The 19,161-nt window shown below is 37.3% G+C and overlaps 1 protein-coding gene across 1 annotated transcript; it reads left to right on the top strand.

Moving 5' to 3' along the window:
• The first annotated feature begins 7,860 nt into the window (after positions 1 to 7,860).
• On the top strand, positions 7,861 to 10,054 carry LOC104900279 (CBL-interacting serine/threonine-protein kinase 11). The gene has a single exon (XM_010687667.4). It carries the CDS (start codon positions 8,194 to 8,196, stop codon positions 9,625 to 9,627), a length of 1,434 nt encoding a protein of 477 aa, XP_010685969.1. The 5' UTR covers positions 7,861 to 8,193; the 3' UTR covers positions 9,628 to 10,054.
• The last annotated feature ends 9,107 nt before the right edge of the window (positions 10,055 to 19,161 follow it).

Genomic DNA, 19,161 nt, shown 5'->3' with positions numbered 1-19,161 from the left:
ATAACTAGTATTTGGGCCCGGGCATTGTCCTGGGTTGGTATTTTGTTTCCAAACTTGATATGTATTTTTTCCATTTCCATTAAAATATATATTAAGGAAAACTCAACATTTAAAAGGTACAAATATAATAATGTGGACGCTTAAAGCATGATTAAAAGTTGGTTGAGAATTTGAGATGGTAATTGTGTCATGTTACAATAGCAAGAGGTCACAGGTTCACATCTTGTTGCAAGCTAATCTTACTTTTGTTAATCGACCTAGCTTAAACTATTCACTATATTCAAAAAGTGGTATGTTCTCTTCTTAATATGAACTTGAATAGTTGCTTAATTGAGGTTGAGGTGGTGGAGTAACGGTATCGTTTCCCATCTGTTATCCCTGAGGTATAGGGATCAGACCTCATAGGAGTCATTTGAGTAATTTCCCGTATCACCCTCTCAAGTGAGTCCCCTTCATCTTACAAAAAAATGCCTAATTTTAAATTAAAATTAGATGGTCTCTTATAAGACTGACTCTTTCTGCACATAGGTCACAATTTTTTTTTTTTCTATTTCTTTGTTTTCTTTAATTCCACAGTCTCCATCAACATCTTACATACTTTAGAATAGATGATGTATGGTAGTATTAAATGGTAAAGCACTAAAACTCCTATAATGCGCAAAAGTTTACATATTATAAATTCGTACATGAGACGAGGTTACATTATATACTTCCTCCGTTCTTTTTATTTTACAATAATTACTATTTTGGGTCGTTTCATATCCATTGCAACAATTTCAATTTTGCTATAAAAAGCAAATTTAATTGACAATATTTCCCTTACATTATCTTATTAAAATCATCATTAATTACTCAATTTGCCTTATAAAATTGCTTTTATTTTCAACGGATGATTTCTCTCCTACTCTAGTTAATTAAAGAGTTACTTTTATGCTACACTACTCAGCTGTTCCAAATCCTTAAAAATTGTGTCCAAACACATTTTTGTAATAGAAAAAGAACGCATGTAGTATTAGTTTGCTAAATTTTAATCGGATTGGGTCACCTTTATTTTTTACTACTTAGAACCTACAATTTTGGCTGTTTTTTGGGACATATTTTGGACTTCTCCGGGTATGGTCATATTTTCTCCCGAAACATTCCTAGGAAAGTCGACATGACTTTTGACGTTGTGCGGGTGTTTGGCACCATTTGTGTTGACTCGAAAAGCCTCTGAACACCCCATTTGTTCATTTATCGTGAAACTTAAAATTGTCTCGAAATGAATGTTAAGGCACCCACATATTCGTTCCAAGCCACATGACTCCTTTCCAATGACCTCTCATGTACTTAGGACGCATCCCGTGGCATTCGGAATCGGGACCGGTAAAGTCCAAAAGCGTGTATTATAACCTTCAATTTTGGCTGTTTTTTGGAACATTTTGGGTCTGGTCATATTTTATCCCAAAATGTTCCTATGAGTGCCGACGTGACTTGAAACATTGTGCGGGTGCTTGGCACCATCTTTGTTGCCCCGAAAAGCCTCTAAATACCCCATTTGTTCATTTCTCGTGAAACTTAAAACTATCTCGAAATGAATGTTAAGGTGTCCAAATATTCGTTCCAAGCCACATTAATATTTTCCAATGACCTCCAATGTCCCTTGGAGGCATCTCGTGGCGTCCGGTGCTCGGACCCTAGAAAAGTCCGAAAGCGTGTATTATAACCTTCAATTTTGACTGTTTTTGGGACATATTTGGACTTCTACGTGCCTGGTCATATTTTTTTCCCGAAACTTTCCTAGGAGTGCCGACGTTACTTGAAACGTTGTGCGGGTGCTTGAAACCATTTGTGTTGCCTCGAAAAGCCTTTGAACACCTTATTTGTTCATTTCTCGTGAAACTTAAAACTGTCTCGAAATGAATGTTAAGGTATCCAAATATTCGTTCCAAGCCACATGAATCATTTCCAATGACCTCCCATGTCCCTCGGAGGCATCCTGTGGCGTCCGGTGCTCGGACCCCGGGAAACTCCGAAAGAGTGTATTATAACCTTCAATTTAGGTTGTTTATGGGACATTTTTGGACTTCTACGTGCCTGCTCATATTTTCTCCCGAAATTTTCCTAGGAGTACCGACGTGACTTGTAATATTGCGAGGGTGCTTGGCACCATTTGTGTTGCCTCGAAAAGCCTCTAAACACCCCGTTTGTTCATTTTTCGTGAAACTTAAACCTGTCTCGAAATGAATGTTAAGGCATTCAAATATTCGTTCCAAGCCACATGATTCTTTTCCAATGACCTCCGAGGTCCTTGGAGGCATCCCGTGGCGTTTGGAGCTCTGGTCTCGGGAAAGTCCGAAAGCGTGTATTATAACCTTTAATTTTGGCTGTTTTTGGGACTTTTTGGACTTCTCTGGGTCTGGTCATATTTTTTCCCAAAAAATTCCTAGGAAAGCCAACGTGACTTGTAACGTTGTGGGGGTGCTTGGCACCATATGTGTTCCCTTGAAAAGCCACTGAACATCCCGTTGTTCATTTCTAGTGAAACCCAAAATTATCTCGAAATGAACGTAAATGCATTCACATATTATTTCCAAGTCACATGATTCATTTCCAATGACTTTCGAGGTCCCTAGGAGGCTTCCCGTGGTGTTCGGAGCTCTGGCCCCGGGAGAGTCCGAAAGCGTGTATCATAATGCAAAGTGATGGCCTCCGGGTTTATTTTTACCAAGAGGGTTGATTCTCTGGTGGCTTCATATTGTATTATGTTTTTTCCTAGATGGTAATTTAAATTTAATTTTTATTGTGGACACTTAAAACATGATTAAAAGTTTGTTGAGATGGTAATTGTGTCATGTTACAATAGCAAGAGGTCACAGGTTCAAATCTTGTTGCAAATTAATTTTATTTTTGTTAATCGACATGACTTATGTACACATTGGACAATTCTAGTGGAGTAACAGAGGTGACATTTGGCGTGTATACATTGTCACACACGCCTTTTAATATATTTTATAGATTAATGCATAGAGTATCTGATGCAAACAGTTACAAATACTTGTAGGAAAATTTTAAAATATAATTTTGATTTAACAATCAATAATTTGAATAAGTAAAAAGAGAGAATTAATTTTAAAATTTCTTTTAGGAAAATGAATGATGCTTACTCAATTTTACAATTTTTTTTTTTTGATGGGAACTCAATTTTACAATTTTAAGTAAGCATCATTCGTAGCAGTTTGATACCAAGCATATCTTGGTATATACTGGTGGCCTTGTGGCAACTCCACTTGGTGATCTTGAGATCACAAATTCGAGCCTCCTACTATTTTCATGTGAGTAATTATTTCCCCTTCTCTTCTCATAATTTCAACTTTCAATGCACCATTATTAATGATAAAATAGAATCTCATAAAGTCATTACCCATTAAACTCCTCTACACATATTAAACTATACAATATTAATGTTAAGTTTTTATTTTTTGTTAAAAAGAAAAAAACAATGTAAGTGTTTCCCAATAAAAATGAATCTTTTTATTTAAATAAAACAATATTCTAGTTTAGCTTAATTCCCGTGTAAAAACAGAATCAGGACTTATATTATGGGACAGAGACAGTAATAACTAATAAGACCAACGTGACTCCTACTTCAAATAGGATGGACTACCTCAAACCATCTGAACGTGTTAGCCGAAGTTGGAACTTAACTACATTGTGAATTTGTGATGGCTTAATTACTAATTAGAGCATGCCCATTGGTTGATCCAAAAGTTGGGATCATCAATTACTTTATTAATTTCTCACTCTTCCACCTCATTTATGATCCACAATTGATTTTAATGATCTCTTCACCCCCAATGGATGATCTATAATTTTAGATCTTCACCTTCTCTTTCCTACTTTTTACTATACCCCACCATATATTCTCTCTCCTCAATCTCCTTTCCATCCCATCTTTTTTATTTATTGTGGATTATTTAAGAATCAATTAATGATTATTGAATGTAAATAATTTTTATGTTTGTGATTAAAAACTATTAGTAAAATTAATTTCGTTAATATTGTACATAATTAGATACGGTAATTAACTTAATCAGAAAAATATAATAATAATAAAATATTGCATTAAACAATAGAAATAACACATACATATAGAATTACATAACATATAATAATAAAAAAAATGTAGCAGCTTAATTAACCCCTATGTTGCCCGAATTTAAGCCAAATATTTTCTACGAGGTCTGCTTTGAGACGTCTATGCAGAACTTGGTCACGAACTCGACCCCTATTGTTCATATATATTTCTAGACTTGCTATGCGATTCTCGCTAGTGCCATATGCGAAAGGCTCATCAGAGGTCCCTACATTCCTTTGCGTTGAAGTAGTAGGGCGTGGAGGATGGTCATAATCATTAGGATCAAAACGAAGGGAATATGAATCTCGTTCATCTTCAACTACCATGTTGTGGAGATAATTTGTTTTTGTGGGGGTAGATAAATAAAGAAAGGAAACAAATATGACTTCCAATAACAAAATAAGCTCAAAAATAAGATGTGTAAAAATAGTTCAATATTGGTCTCTATTTATAGACAAAAAAAAATATAGCTGTTGGTGTTTTTTTTTTTTTTTAAAAAAAATTTTAAACTGACAATATGTCCGTTGCAAAAATTTGCAACGTTAACAATTACAAATAATCCTAGCCGTTAGATTAGAGAAAAAAGAGCCTTTGGATGTCTGCCATGCAACAGCAGTGGGACCCACTCCTTTTTTTTCTTCCTCTCCCCTTCTGCCATGTGGCAATGATCCACTCTCCCCTTGGATCGTTGCAATGCTCAGTCCATCACCTTCTCTCCTCTTTTTTTTTCTCTCTCCTATTTCTTTATTGCCATTTAATCTCTCTCTCCTCATGATCCAACTTTTGGATCTACCAATGGGCATGCTCTTAGTCGCAAATTCGTACACGTTTTCTCTGTAGTAGAACAATTGTTCACCTTCGGGTCCAAACAAAACTGTCAATTTTAGATTACCCATATATGCAGTAGTGATTTACTGATTTTGGCCTGTTTTAAAATTCTAAGCACAAAAAAGTTCGTCACGTACTTCCACTTGCAAAGTTGCGTAGTTGTACATTTGTACTGATTAATTGATAAGCAGACTTGTTTCATAGCTTTCAACTGAGCAGCAGATCCGACTTCTAATAAGCTTTAACGATTACATTCCTATCAAGTAAGTAAAGAAGTCGCTCCACTGATCTATCGAACTTTCGTCGCGTTGGGGTAGAATTTTATTCTTGGTAATATGTGATAGAATATAAAACATATTAGGATTATATTTTGTATATTTGGATATAGTTTTGAGAATTAAACTTCTACTCTAATTAGGTTTCCTAATACTGTTAGGATTATCTTTATATTGTAACCTATATATATTGAGATCGATAGATTACTCCAATTCAAGGAATTCTGATAAGTTATAAGTTTATGAGGAGAGACAAACAATATGATTTTATTAAGGTGTGTTCAATAATAAACAATGACTACGATATAGATATGTAGGAGTACATACGAACTCCTACCCAGAAACCCATAAACAATCTCTAATAGATATATTATTCTTAATACTTATCTAACACTTATTGGAAATAAAACATAAGATAATATTTCCGTAAGATAATATTTGCGCAAGATAACATTATATTCTAACTACTAATATATCCTACCGATATTTATCATATCTTTAGTATCCTACTCTATCTCTAACACGTTTTCACAATCTAACAATATGCTTAATTCACCACTTGCATTTAATTTGCATGGAATTTTTTATACTAGGTAGCTTTCTCACGCACTATTGGTGGTGACATAATTAGCTATAAATGCCGATTAGTCGTAAGATGACATTATTCTTAGAACATCTTCAGTTTTTATCACTATCTATATGTAGCCAACGTAGGTACTTTTGTTTTCTAAAGGTAAGTGGTTTTAACACTTGTAATTAAATATATATGTGCAAGTTAATCTTTTGAAAGTTACATCGTAAATTATATTATCACATACTTACATTAGAATATTAATTAATTTACACTTTTTAGCTCTTGAAAGTGATAGGTTTGGGTTACCCATATAATAAAAAGGTATTAGAAAGTTTTGAGTAAAATTAGGTTATAAAATGAGTAATATTTCAAGGCCAATGACTACTTGAAAGATACAATTTTTCTAATAAAGGCGGTTTGTTGGAGTCTAACAATATGTTCACATATTTACGCTTTATTAAGAAGATATTCCAATTATTTGACTTACTAATTATATTTGTGTTAGTATTATTCGCCAATCATCCTATTTTATTTGGTCGACATTGAAGGAATATGACCTTAAACATCCCGGTAATTACTAAATATAAATAGAAATTATATTATAAAAATAATAAAGTTAATTATTTTAGTAATCGTATTTTCTGGCTATCTAATAAATATGATTAATAGCACATATTGATTGGAGCTATAACTAAAATATATTAATCCTATAACACAAGTTGGAGAAAGCAATACAAATCCATTTAGGATTTGGGTTGGGGCGGTCCTGATGGGATTAGGAGGAGGATTAGTTCTCATATCTAGCCTATGACTCTTCTATTAAATATAAGATATAATATTATGATATAGGTGATCATTTTAATGAGTTTCTTTTCACAAGAGAAAGAGCAAGTGAAACCCTAAACTATTCTTTCTAACTGGCGCATATACCACCTAAAAGCAAGAGATTTCTTTTCTTCCTTTCTAGTAGACGTTGGTGTTCAATTGGTGCTTGTGGACTGATTAGATAAGCAACACTTGATGCTTTCGGGTCTACAAAGCTTGCATATTACACGTAAATCACACTACAAGTGTTTGATATTTAATCTCTATCGAATGATTCATGTGTTTGATTATGTTTGTTATCCTATGATATATGTTAGGAAATTATTTTCTAAAATTCCGCTATATGCATCTATATATCCCTACAGAAGTATTATTCTAAGTACTAAATTAAAAGTAAAACTCGCTACTATTCAAACGTGATGCCACCTTTTTCTTAGCATAATATCTATTATACATTCACTTTGAGCTAGTCGTACAACACTAATATTAATGTGGACCAAAACTACTCATATGAAATACTGACCCTTTATACATATATAGTGATCTTTTAAAATTAACTTACATTAATCTATTATCATCTAACATAGCGATAATTTTTTTTTTTATTGATACCACCACCCTTTCTTTCTTACATTAGTTTAATTATCATAACTAAATTTTCACCGTATGACATACTAACCTTTTTTTTTATCACATAATCATCCTTTATAATTTATATCTATTTTTTATATAATGTCCCTTTTTTCATAAAATCACAATTCACATGTACTAGTATTACGGCCACGCTAATTTAGCAGGAAGCAAATCTATATAATTTTTTTAGTAAAAAGATTAAGATATTTTCGTACCAAAAAAGCAGGGCCATATATTTCGTTGACTTACCATCATCATGAAATATGTACATAATACAGATGGAGTTGTATAAATTACACTAAAGAAAAAGAATCCGTGTTTCCTGATGATCTGTCCACTTATATTTTCAGCTACATTAACACGTGGAGGACCCTCACTCGCTCAAAAATCATTCTTCTATAAATCAAAAATATATTTTCCATTATAGAAAGACGTGGTCCCCAATAATTAGTCGTACCAAACAATAAAATCAACGGCCAAGATTTCAACTCACCTCGCCTCTTTCCAATTCATACTGCTCAGATGAAACACCCCTTTACGCATTATATCAAAAAATTATTATTATATTATAATTATTTAGAAGTTTCTAGGCCAGCATAAAAAAGGCTGTTTTAAAACATCCACCATTGTTACCAAACATAGAAGAAAAAAAACACACACGTAAAATTCAAAGACAGCCTAAAAACCACCAAAAAAATTCAAACGCCAACTCAAAAGACTATTTGATATTTCATACACATTCATCATATCAATATATCATTCTTCTTGTTCTTTATTCTTTTCCTTCAATCTTGAATTTTATTCTCTTTCTCTTATTATTTTCTCCCTCTCATAAACTTTAACAAAATTCGATCTCTGGTCGAATATTAAAAAAAATAGACCAGAGATCGACGTACCATGTCCCAATTTCGAAACATCCATAACACGAAGTAAATATATCGATGGATAAAGGTGTGTTATTCGGGAAATACGAGGTGGGTCGATTGCTAGGATGTGGTGCTTTCGCCAAAGTATACTATGCAAGAAACATCAAAACTGGCCAAAGCGTGGCAATAAAAACCATCAACAAAAAGAAGATCACGAGTTCAAATCTCATGTCGAATATAAAAAGAGAAATAACCATCATGGGTAAAGTTCGACACCCAAACATTGTACGTTTATACGAGGTCTTAGCATGTAAGACCAAGATATATTTTGTTATGGAGTTTGCTAAAGGCGGCGAGCTCTTCGCTAAGGTGGCGAAAGGCCGATTTAGCGAAGAGCTCAGCCGCAAATATTTCCAACAGCTGATCTCAGCTGTTGGATATTGCCATTCTAAAGGTGTATATCATCGTGATCTAAAACCTGAAAATCTCCTAGTAGATGAGAATGGTAATCTCAAAGTTTCAGATTTCGGTCTTAGTGCAGTTAAAGATCAAATCCGACCTGATGATGGATTATTACATACATTATGTGGGACACCCGCATATGTTGCGCCCGAAATCTTGACGAAGAAAGGATATGATGGTGCTAAGGTGGATATATGGTCATGTGGGATTATATTGTATGTTCTTACAGCTGGTTATTTACCGTTTAATGATCCGAATTTAATGGCGATGTATAAGAAGATATATAAGGGTGAATTTCGGTGTCCTAAATGGATGTCTTCGGATCTTAAACGATTCTTAAGTCGTTTACTCGAAATCAAGCCTAATGCTCGTATTACTATGGATGAGATTATCCATGATCCTTGGTTTAAGAAGGGTGGATTGTTTAAAGATAAAGGTCCCGAGTTCAAATTTCAATTTTATCAAGATTACTCTGTTTACGAAGATTTTGATAAACACGAACTGCATCAGCCACACCAGCACCAGCACCACCAGCACCAGCAACAGCAACAGCAACAAGAGATGGTAGACATGGGCGAGGCGAGTAGTAGTACTAGTACTAGTAGTAGTATTAGTAGTACTTCGTCATTGAATGCCTTTGATTTGATTGCCTTTTCATCAGGGCTAGATTTATCAGGGTTGTTTGATAAGTCATATAACCCCATTGTGGACGGGGAGAAATTCTTGTGTTCTTTGTCTGTCGATAAAATCATAGAGATTTTTGAAGAAGTCGCGAATGGTGAGAGTTTGAAGCTTAATAAGAAGAAGGATTATGTGGTAGACTTGCTAAGTTCGAATGGGAGATTTATAACCAGGGTTGAGATTAATCAGCTTACTGATGAGCTTGTAGTTATTGAAGTGAAGAATAAAGGAGGAGATTCTATATGTTATAATAACATTTGGAAGAATAAATTGAAGCCCAAACTTTCTGAGTTAGTATTTAACTCTGAAATACAATCTGATGAAGAAATTGATGCAGCACATGAAGTTGATGTTTCTGTTGAGTGATTGATCATATTCTGGTATATATTTGGAGTATTTCTGATTATATTTACTAATACAACATTGTTCAATTTTGGAAAATTTGATATTGTTGTTTGTATAATATTGTGTGTCAAAAGAATCTATCACTTAGATAGAATGTGTGAAAACTTTTGTGGGTGTGTTTTTATTTCATGATCTGTGATGTTAAGAGTTTGAGTTACAGTATAATGATCTTCATGAATTGTTCCAGTTGTTTGTGATTGGAACAATTCTATTAGTAGCACTATGTGTAATAATTACAATAAAAATAATCTAATGTATTGAGAGGGAGAAAGTAGTATGATCCGGGTTTTTCTTCATCGCCCGGATGAGAAAAAATTTAAAGGTAACATTTGTTATTTCCAAAAAAAAAAAATTACTTGATACGTTTGTAAATTGTAAATGTTATATTTTCTTTTTTTTTTGAAAGAGAATTGTAAATGTTATATTGCGTATATTAGAACTGTACATTTGAATAAGAGAATGTCAGCCGGGCAAGTCATATACAGACTTTTTTCTCTCTAAATAGTTCGTACAAGTAGTATGAAATTGTTGAATAAACATGCATATCAATGGTCAACTAAAGGATCAAGGTTTGCTTAGTGATTGTAAGGTCCTCCTTCAACTTCTGTGACAGAAGTTCGATTTTCATTGCTTGGAAGAAGGGTCTCTAATTTCCTTCGTTCTTGCAAGGAAATTCTCCTTACCCTAAAAAAATTACATCATATCGATTTACTTCACTAATCTTGTGTGTGGAAGATTATTATAGTCCAAATGATATTACATTGGGCAAATGAAGCACATCTTGGAAATTTCACAACTTGCACAAAAGGGCAAAAAAACAAGACTGGCTCACTCACGCTCTAGTGTCAGTACTGTTTTTATATTCCATATGAAGAAGAGACAACAACAACAATATAAAGTATAAAAAGCATATGATAGTATATTCTTAGATACTGTATATATTTTGCTCTCTCTAGCTTTTTGTCTAACTTTCAAGATCATAAATGGGTATGTTACGGCTCATATATATATATATATATATATTATTGATTCATATGAGCAACGAAGGCAGTACAAAGTACAAATAAGGAAAAAGAGAATTTGAAATTGTGACTTATCGTTTACAACACCTCAATCTTAATCATTAGGCCAAGACATCTTTGGTATTACGGCTCATATATTAGTTACGTGTTAGTAATCACTAAACTGTCCAAATAAAGGAAAGCACTAGGCAGATTACTCAATTGTCCTAGATCATGATGTTGACATAGTGTGTCGGGTACTAATTTTCATCTCAGGAGAAGATATTTTGTGTATGGGACAATACTTCAACTAGTGTTTTTCTTTTGGCCGCGAATGCACGAGTTAATTTCTCATACACTTAGGTGTATCAAGTACGTGCATGATACATGCAAGATTGATTTTTGCTTATTTAGAACTTTCTTTTTAGTAATTTTGTTCATTTTGATACACCATATCCATGATACACCAGGATATGAGGTAAAATTAGTAGCGAGCGACGAGCAGACTGTTTGTTACCTAAGATGTTTCCGTGATAATTTACAGTATTTTAAGTTGTATCCTAGACCTCATTCCTCAAAGAAAAAACTAAACGTCCTTAATCTTCCCTATAGGGTATTCTTCCATACCTAAAAATCTAAAATCTTCATTGAAAAAAAGGGGGAGTGTCATCTCTGCCACAATGATAATTAGGCCATTAATCATGTTAAAGCTAAGATCAACTAAAGATGTGACTGGAGCAATCAAATCATTTGTCCAAATTATTCCAATCTTGAATATTTAAGACCAATTTGCCACTTCCCCAAACTACACAATCATAAGGCCTTGGCTGAGAAAAGCAAAAGTTGTCCCAAATAATTTCACAAACTTGGCATAGAAGCATGGAAAGCCTCACATTCTCATCCACTTTACCATCATTCTAAAGCTAATCATATAAAGATAATGATGATGCAACAAATAAAAACACGAAAAGTTGGAATTCGTTATGAAATTATGTACTTCCTCTGGTTTTTTTTTACATGTTATATTTTTTAAATCACGGACTCCTAGGTAATTTTTGGAGAGGAGAGAGATATAGAGAAAGAAAACAAAAGGATCCTATATGAACATATGATAGGAGAGAGATAGAGAGAAATTTTTACACAAAATAAAAGTATAACATCTAATTTGAAACTTCTTAAAATAGAAAGTGTAACATGTAAAAAAAAAACAGAGGAAGTATTTTTTTTGAAAAAAAAGAAGTGAAATCATGATTCTTTATAGGTTAGTACGTGCAAATTGCAACAGCCTGCAAAACAAAAAGCACAGGCAACAAAATCATAACTTTTCACATAGCATCATGGAACTAATAATATTAATCCAACTTCAGATTACATGAATATATTTCATATTCTCAAAGCATGTTTATCTAGAATAAGAGTCGTTTCTCCCAGCTTATTTTCAGTTCAGTTCAACTCAGCTCAGCTCTAGAGAATACTTTTACTCTCACATATCACTATTCATTTCATTTCATTTCACTTCAGTTCAGTTATTTTGTGCCGAAGAGAACAAGCCCTAAGCGTGGAATAATGTTTAAGGAATGGACCAGAATACTCTATATAATCAGAATTACCAAAATGTTCTTAGTGAGTAAGGACATTCTACTCATATTTTTGCCTATTATTACGTATGTGCCTAACAGCCAGTATGTAGATTGTACACCTATTCTTCATCGACGGTGTTTTTCATGTGAACAAGGGGCATTGCATTTTGTTGGTTGCATTAAGAACGTCGTTTTTGAACAGCATAACAAGTACGGAGTTATGATTGCTGTCAGAGGAAAAAAATTTAGGACAGTACTATTTACCGCCCGAATGTCAGGGTTCTATGATTATTGGAAAAGGCAGAACCTAGGTGTGGACTGGAGAAGACAATCTACCTGCACAAATATACACTCATGGTGTCTATTCCATACAAGTAATCTATCTTGCAGCATAGGAATGTCTATGCTATGACCTCACCTAATTCTGGCCCTCCCATAGTGCACACGTATTACAGAAGGAGAAAGAAGGATAAGGGAACCAAGGGTACTAGGGTCATTAATCCAAATCAGGATGTTGAGGTCATTAATCACACATCACCAGCTGGCACAGAAAGAATGGTGGAGGGAGAGAATAATTCCCAACCATAACAGAATGCGGTTAAGTGTCAGGAGGAGAAATGTAGTGAGAGAAAGATTTTTGTATATATAGGGGCTGTGTCCTCAGTAAGGGATTATCCAGAAAATAATAGAGAAAAGTGTGATTTGGGAGAGTTCCTTACCTCTCGAATGTAAGGATTGTACTGGGAGAAATTGCTGTGATTTTCCTAATACAAATCTATCTCATTCTGTCATTTGTCACCATTAATCTGCTGTTTTCCTTAGCTAGGAATTGTTAGTTCTTAGCACTTGGTATCAGAGCGGTAGATGCTGGAGTTGGATGACATGGTTGCTACGAATACTCAACGTATCGACCAACTGGAACAGGGGATCGCCGATCTCCGGGCTTCCTTGAGTGAGGAAGTTTCTGCCGCGGTGGATAAGGCAGTGGGGGTACTGCAGCAAACCCTAGCTGCCCAGATCGCCACTAGTCTGGAATCTGCCACCAAGGAGTTGGGCGAAAAAGTCCGATTAGCTCACGGTCGGAGTTCGGAGCGTTCGCGAGAAGATGGGAATGACCTAAGTGTGGAGAAAAGAGGTCTTCGACATGAAGAAAGGGAGGGAGAAGTTCCGCTTAGGAACGGTGAGGATGAGTATGGTTATGCGGGTGGTTATCGGGGCGGAGGAAGTTGGAGGGCGAAAAAATTGGATCTACCCATATTCTCGGGTACGAACCCAGATGGGTGGATCCTCCGTGCCGAACGTTTCTTCCACTTTTACCGTCTGTCGGAGGAAGAACAGGTGGAGGCGGCGGTGGTGTCTATGGACGGCGACGCACTCCTTTGGTATCAGTGGGAGAATCGTCGCCGGCCGATCTCACGATGGTCGGAGATGAAGGCCTTGTTGCTGCGGCAATTCCGGGGAACAGAGATGGGCTCTCTGCATGAACAGTGGTTGTGTCACCACCAAACTGAAGGGGTGGTGGAATATAGGCGGAGGTTTATCGAGTTGCTTGCCCCTCTTGAGGGAATATCCGAGCCCATTGCCCAAGCCCAGTTCACAAGTAAGTTGAAGGAGGAGATCCGAAATGAGTTAAGGGTCCTTGGGCCCAAATCGCTAGACCATGCTATGGAGCTAGCGGTCCAGATTGAAACTAAACTGAGCCTGACCCAGCCCAAACGCAGATGGGAACCCAGGAATTTTAATTCCAACTCTTCAACCCATTCTTACACCCCATCCATCTACTCAAACTCACAAAAATCCCACTTCTCTTCACACCCAGCCCAGACTCATTTTTCAAACACCTCAGCTTCTTCACCTGCCTACTCAACACAATCCACAGCCCAAACCCGAAATTTGAACCCATTACCCATAGCGAAACCTTTTGGAGAAATAAGGAGATTAAGTGAGAAGGAATTGCAGTATAAAAGAGAAAGGGGTCTCTGTTTTAAATGTGATGAAAAGTGGACTGCAGGGCATAGATGCAAAAGGAAGGAGTTGAGCATTTTACTTGGTCAAGAGGAAGAAGATGTGGAGTATGGAGAAATGGCAGACCCCACCATCCTTGACTCACCCACAAGCCAACAACCTGAACCCATACAAACGGAAATCTCTCTTAATTCCGTTATGGGAATTTCCAGTCCCAAAACTTTGAAAATGGAGGGTTCCATTAATGGAGAATCTGTCATAGTTATGGTGGACCCTGGGGCCACACATAATTTTATCTCCCTGGATACCGTGGCTAGGCTACAAATTCCAATCACCCCATCCAAGACTTTTGAGGTCTCTTTAGGCACAGGAGCTGAAGTTCAGGGGAGAGGAGAGTGTAAGTCAGTGATGATGTTGTTGCAAGGCGAAGAAGTGGTGGAAGATTACCTACCCTTACCTTTAGGTAACTCTGAAGTAATTCTGGGGATCCAGTGGCTCGAAAAACTAGGCACTATGGTGACTAATTGGAAGACTCAAACCTTGCAGTACAAGAAGGACAACCGCACCATCACCCTCAAAGGGGATCCAACGTTGAGCAGGTCTGGCGTTTCCCTTAAATCAATGGTGAAGACATTGAAAAAAGAAGGTGGGGGTTATCTGGTGGAGCTCACCCACCTAGCTGAAGGTGGTGAAGGACAGGATCTGACCACCGTTCCAGAGTGTCTCCAACCTGTGCTTGTAGCGTTTGATCAGGTATTTCACATGCCACATGGACTTCCTCCTAGTAGGAACCATGAACATGCCATTAATTTGAAGCATGGTACAGACCCAGTTAGTGTTCGACCTTACAGATACCCACAATCACAAAAGGATGAAATTGAAAAATTAATTTCTGATATGTTGGCTGCCGGAATCATACAAGCATCTCATAGTGCTTTTTCTAGCCCGGTTTTGTTAGTTAAGAAGAAAGATGGATCTTGGAGATTTTGTGTTGATTATAGGGCACTTAATCACGTTACTGTTCCTGATAAATACCCGATTCCTGTAATTGATGAGTTACTTGATGAATTGCATGGGTCATCTGTCTTTACTAAACTGGACCTAAAATCGGGGTATCATCAGATAAGAATGAAAAAAGATGATGTTCATAAAACGGCTTTTAGAACTCATGAAGGGCACTATGAATTTCTTGTCATGCCATTTGGGTTAACTAACGCCCCGGCAACTTTTCAAGCACTCATGAATGAAGTGTTCCGGCCATATTTGCGCAAGTTTGTTCTGGTATTTTTTGATGATATACTGGTGTACAGTGGTAGTTTGCAGCAGCATAGGGAACATTTGGCGGTGGTGATGGGGATATTGCAGGAGAATCAGTTGTACGCAAACTGGAAGAAGTGTGATTTTGGAAAGGAAGAAGTGGCTTACTTGGGACACATTATCTCAGCTAAAGGAGTGGCTATGGACCAGTCCAAAGTCCAAGCTATGTTAGCTTGGCCCACCCCCAAAACCTTAAGGGACCTTCGAGGGTTCTTGGGGTTGACAGGATATTACAGACGATTTGTGCAAGGATATGCTGCCATAGCCCAGCCACTCACACAGCAACTCAAGAAAGACTCATTTGGCTGGACATCAGATGCTACAGCAGCTTTTCAGTCCTTAAAGGTGGCTCTGACCAAAGCCCCCATTCTTCGTATGCCAGATTTCACCCTCCCTTTTGTGATTGAAGCTGATGCTTCAGGGTATGGGTTGGGGGCTGTTCTGTTGCAACAAAGCCACCCCATTGCTTACTACAGCAAGGTCTTAGGTGTGCGTGCCCAGGCTAAGTCTATATACGAAAAGGAGTTGATGGCAGTGGTCCTTTCCGTACAAAAGTGGAGACATTACCTGCTGGGTCGTCACTTTATCATTCATTCAGATCAACAAAGTTTGAAGTACTTAGTGAATCAGAGAGAAATTGGGCCTGAATATCAGAAGTGGGTAGGCAAACTCCTCGGTTTTGATTTCGAAATCAAGTATAAACCAGGGGCACAAAATCGTATTGCAGATGCTTTATCAAGAAGCCACTCCTCCACTCCAGAATGTAATGCTATTCTCTCCTCCCATACTCCCAGTTGGTCTGAGCTCATTCAGATTATCCAACAGGATGAAGCGTTACAGCAAATAACAGCATCTGTGGCATCAGGGGACACTCAGATAACAGGGTATACAGTGGAGCATGGGTTGTTAAAATTCAAGGGCAGGTTGGTGGTTCCCAAGTCATCCAGTTTACCCACCACTCTCATGATGGAGTATCACACTTCCCCAGTAGGAGGCCACTCTGGTATTTTTAAAACTTACCAAAGAATTGCTGCTGAGTGGTATTGGCAAGGTATGAAAAAGGATGTTACTCAGTATGTGCAGGGCTGTTCTGTGTGTCAGCAACAAAAGACATCCTCCCTCAGTCCCGCTGGTCTTTTGCAGCCCCTCCCTATACCAGACAAGGTATGGGCAGACCTCTCTATGGACTTTGTGGAAGGCCTTCCAAAGTCTCTGGGATGGGACACTATCTTGGTGGTGGTCGATAGATTATCGAAGTATAGCCACTTTATTGGTCTAAAGCATCCCTTCACGGCATTATCAGTGGCTGCCATTTTCATTAAAGAAGTGGTGAGACTTCATGGCTTCCCTCAGACCATTGTTTCTGACAGAGACAAGGTTTTCATGAGTATCTTTTGGAGGGAGTTATTCAAGTTACAAGGCACCAACTTGCATCGCAGCACATCTTATCACCCTCAGTCTGATGGCCAAACTGAGGTGGTGAATAAGACTCTAGAGGCTTACCTTCGATGTTTCATAGCTGGAAAACCCAAGACTTGGGCTACATGGCTGCCTTGGGCAGAATATTGGTATAATACTTCCAAGCATTCTTCAACTCAGTACACTCCCTACAAGATTGTCTATGGTAGGGACCCTCCCACATTGTTCAAATATGAACAGGGAAGTACGTCAGTACTTTCGTTAGCAGAGCAACTTATGGACAGAGATGCAACTTTGGATGACCTGAAATTTCATCTGTTGAAGGCACAGCACAGTATGAAATTGCAGGCAGATAAGAAGAGGAGGGAAGTGCACTATGCTGTTGGGGACTGGGTTTATTTAAGGTTACAACCTTACAGGCAGCAATCTCTAGCTAAACGGATCAATGAAAAGCTGTCTCCTCGATTCTATGGGCCTTTCCAGATCACTAAGGCAGTAGGGCAGGTGGCATACCAGTTGCAGTTGCCTCCAGAAACCAAAATACATCCTGTATTCCATGTCTCGCAGCTTAAACAATTTATTGGGGACCCTCCAGCTTCACCCACCATACCTCCTCAACTCACCCCTGAGTTGGTCATGGACACTACCCCTGCTGAGGTGTTGGATATTAAGTACAGCACTACTACTCCAACTGAAGTGTCTGAGGTTCTCATTCAGTGGGACAAACTGCCAGTATATGAAGCCACTTGGGAGGATGCTAAACTCCTTCAGGCCCGTTTCCCTACATTCCACCTTGAGGACAAGGTGCTCAAATTGGCCCGGGGTATTGCTATGACCTCACCTAATTCTGGCCCTCCCATAGTGCACACGTATTACAGAAGGAGAAAGAAGGATAAGGGAACCAAGGGTACTAGGGTCATTAATCCAAATCAGGATGTTGAGGTCATTAATCACACATCACCAGCTGGCACAGAAAGAATGGTGGAGGGAGAGAATAATTCCCAACCATAACAGAATGCGGTTAAGTGTCAGGAGGAGAAATGTAGTGAGAGAAAGAGTTTTTGTATATATAGGGGCTGTGTCCTCAGTAAGGGATTATCCAGAAAATAATAGAGAAAAGTGTGATTTGGGAGAGTTCCTTACCTCTCGAATGTAAGGATTGTACTGGGAGAAATTGCTGTGATTTTCCTAATACAAATCTATCTCATTCTGTCATTTGTCACCATTAATCTGCTGTTTTCCTTAGCTAGGAATTGTTAGTTCTTAGCAGTCTACCATGCCCGCACACCTTCTAGGAGGGTTATTTTACCATGCCCGCGTCATATGCTGCTGCACACTCGCTAATGGGGAGAACTTATATACTTCTATAGATCTATGATCATTGATCACAGAAACAGCAGAGCAGAAATCAGCTGTCAAACTGATACTTCACACTAGAATGTTATGGCAAGTAAATCCTCTGCACTCGGGGGAAACTACGGCAACAAGTGCTTCTCCATTCTCCAGATTCCTACTGAATCCTCTCATTCTGCTGCATCCACAGAACATAGAACCATATCTCTCTAACAATTGTTTTGTAAATCATACCTTCAACTTGGAAAGTATTTTTTCTTCAACGGTTAACGTTATCAGGTTTCTTAACTGTTTATTCTTTGAAGACTGGTTGGTGAGGGTGGAATTGAACTCTCAAAATATGACAATACCAGTGAAGAAGTTCGTCTTGTGTATGGCACGAAAAAAACCTTCCATCAACATTCAACAGAATTACAGAACACAAGGCAGAGTTAACTGATAGCTGAATCTTTATAACCCATCATTACATAACACAACACACAAGCAGAGTAAGCTCATAATTGAATAGTTTTAAATCAGAGCATTACGTACCAGAGAGCCTTATAGTTATAACAGATCAGCAGCTTCCTTTCCATCATTGATTCTTTACCACAGGCGACCTAAGCTTCTTATATATATGGTCCACAAAAATCGAATTTACCACCATGACAAGCAGAGCGAAAACTAAAAATTCGCCAAACAAAACTTTACCACAAAGAACTTCATCGATTATTTCCACTTTTGACAACCTTATCAAATTAATCACTTGAGAAAATCCTAGATGGTCCGTAATCAGATATCGAATGAGCATGAATTATCATTAAGTAACTAAAAGCAAATGTCTACCATCAAACCTAATACTTCTAATAGACACAAGTATA

This window comes from Beta vulgaris, chromosome 7 (assembly GCF_026745355.1).
Source record: "Beta vulgaris subsp. vulgaris cultivar EL10 chromosome 7, EL10.2, whole genome shotgun sequence".
NCBI classification, from domain to species: domain Eukaryota; kingdom Viridiplantae; phylum Streptophyta; class Magnoliopsida; order Caryophyllales; family Amaranthaceae; genus Beta; species Beta vulgaris.
The sequence above is the reverse complement of the archived record's forward strand: the minus strand, read 5'-3'. Positions and strand labels throughout refer to the sequence as shown.

Bases quoted from the DNA above. Each gene is read 5' to 3' on its own strand.
- LOC104900279 (XM_010687667.4), top strand. From the start codon at position 8,194: ATGGATAAAGGTGTGTTATTCGGGAAATACGAGGTGGGTCGATTGCTA.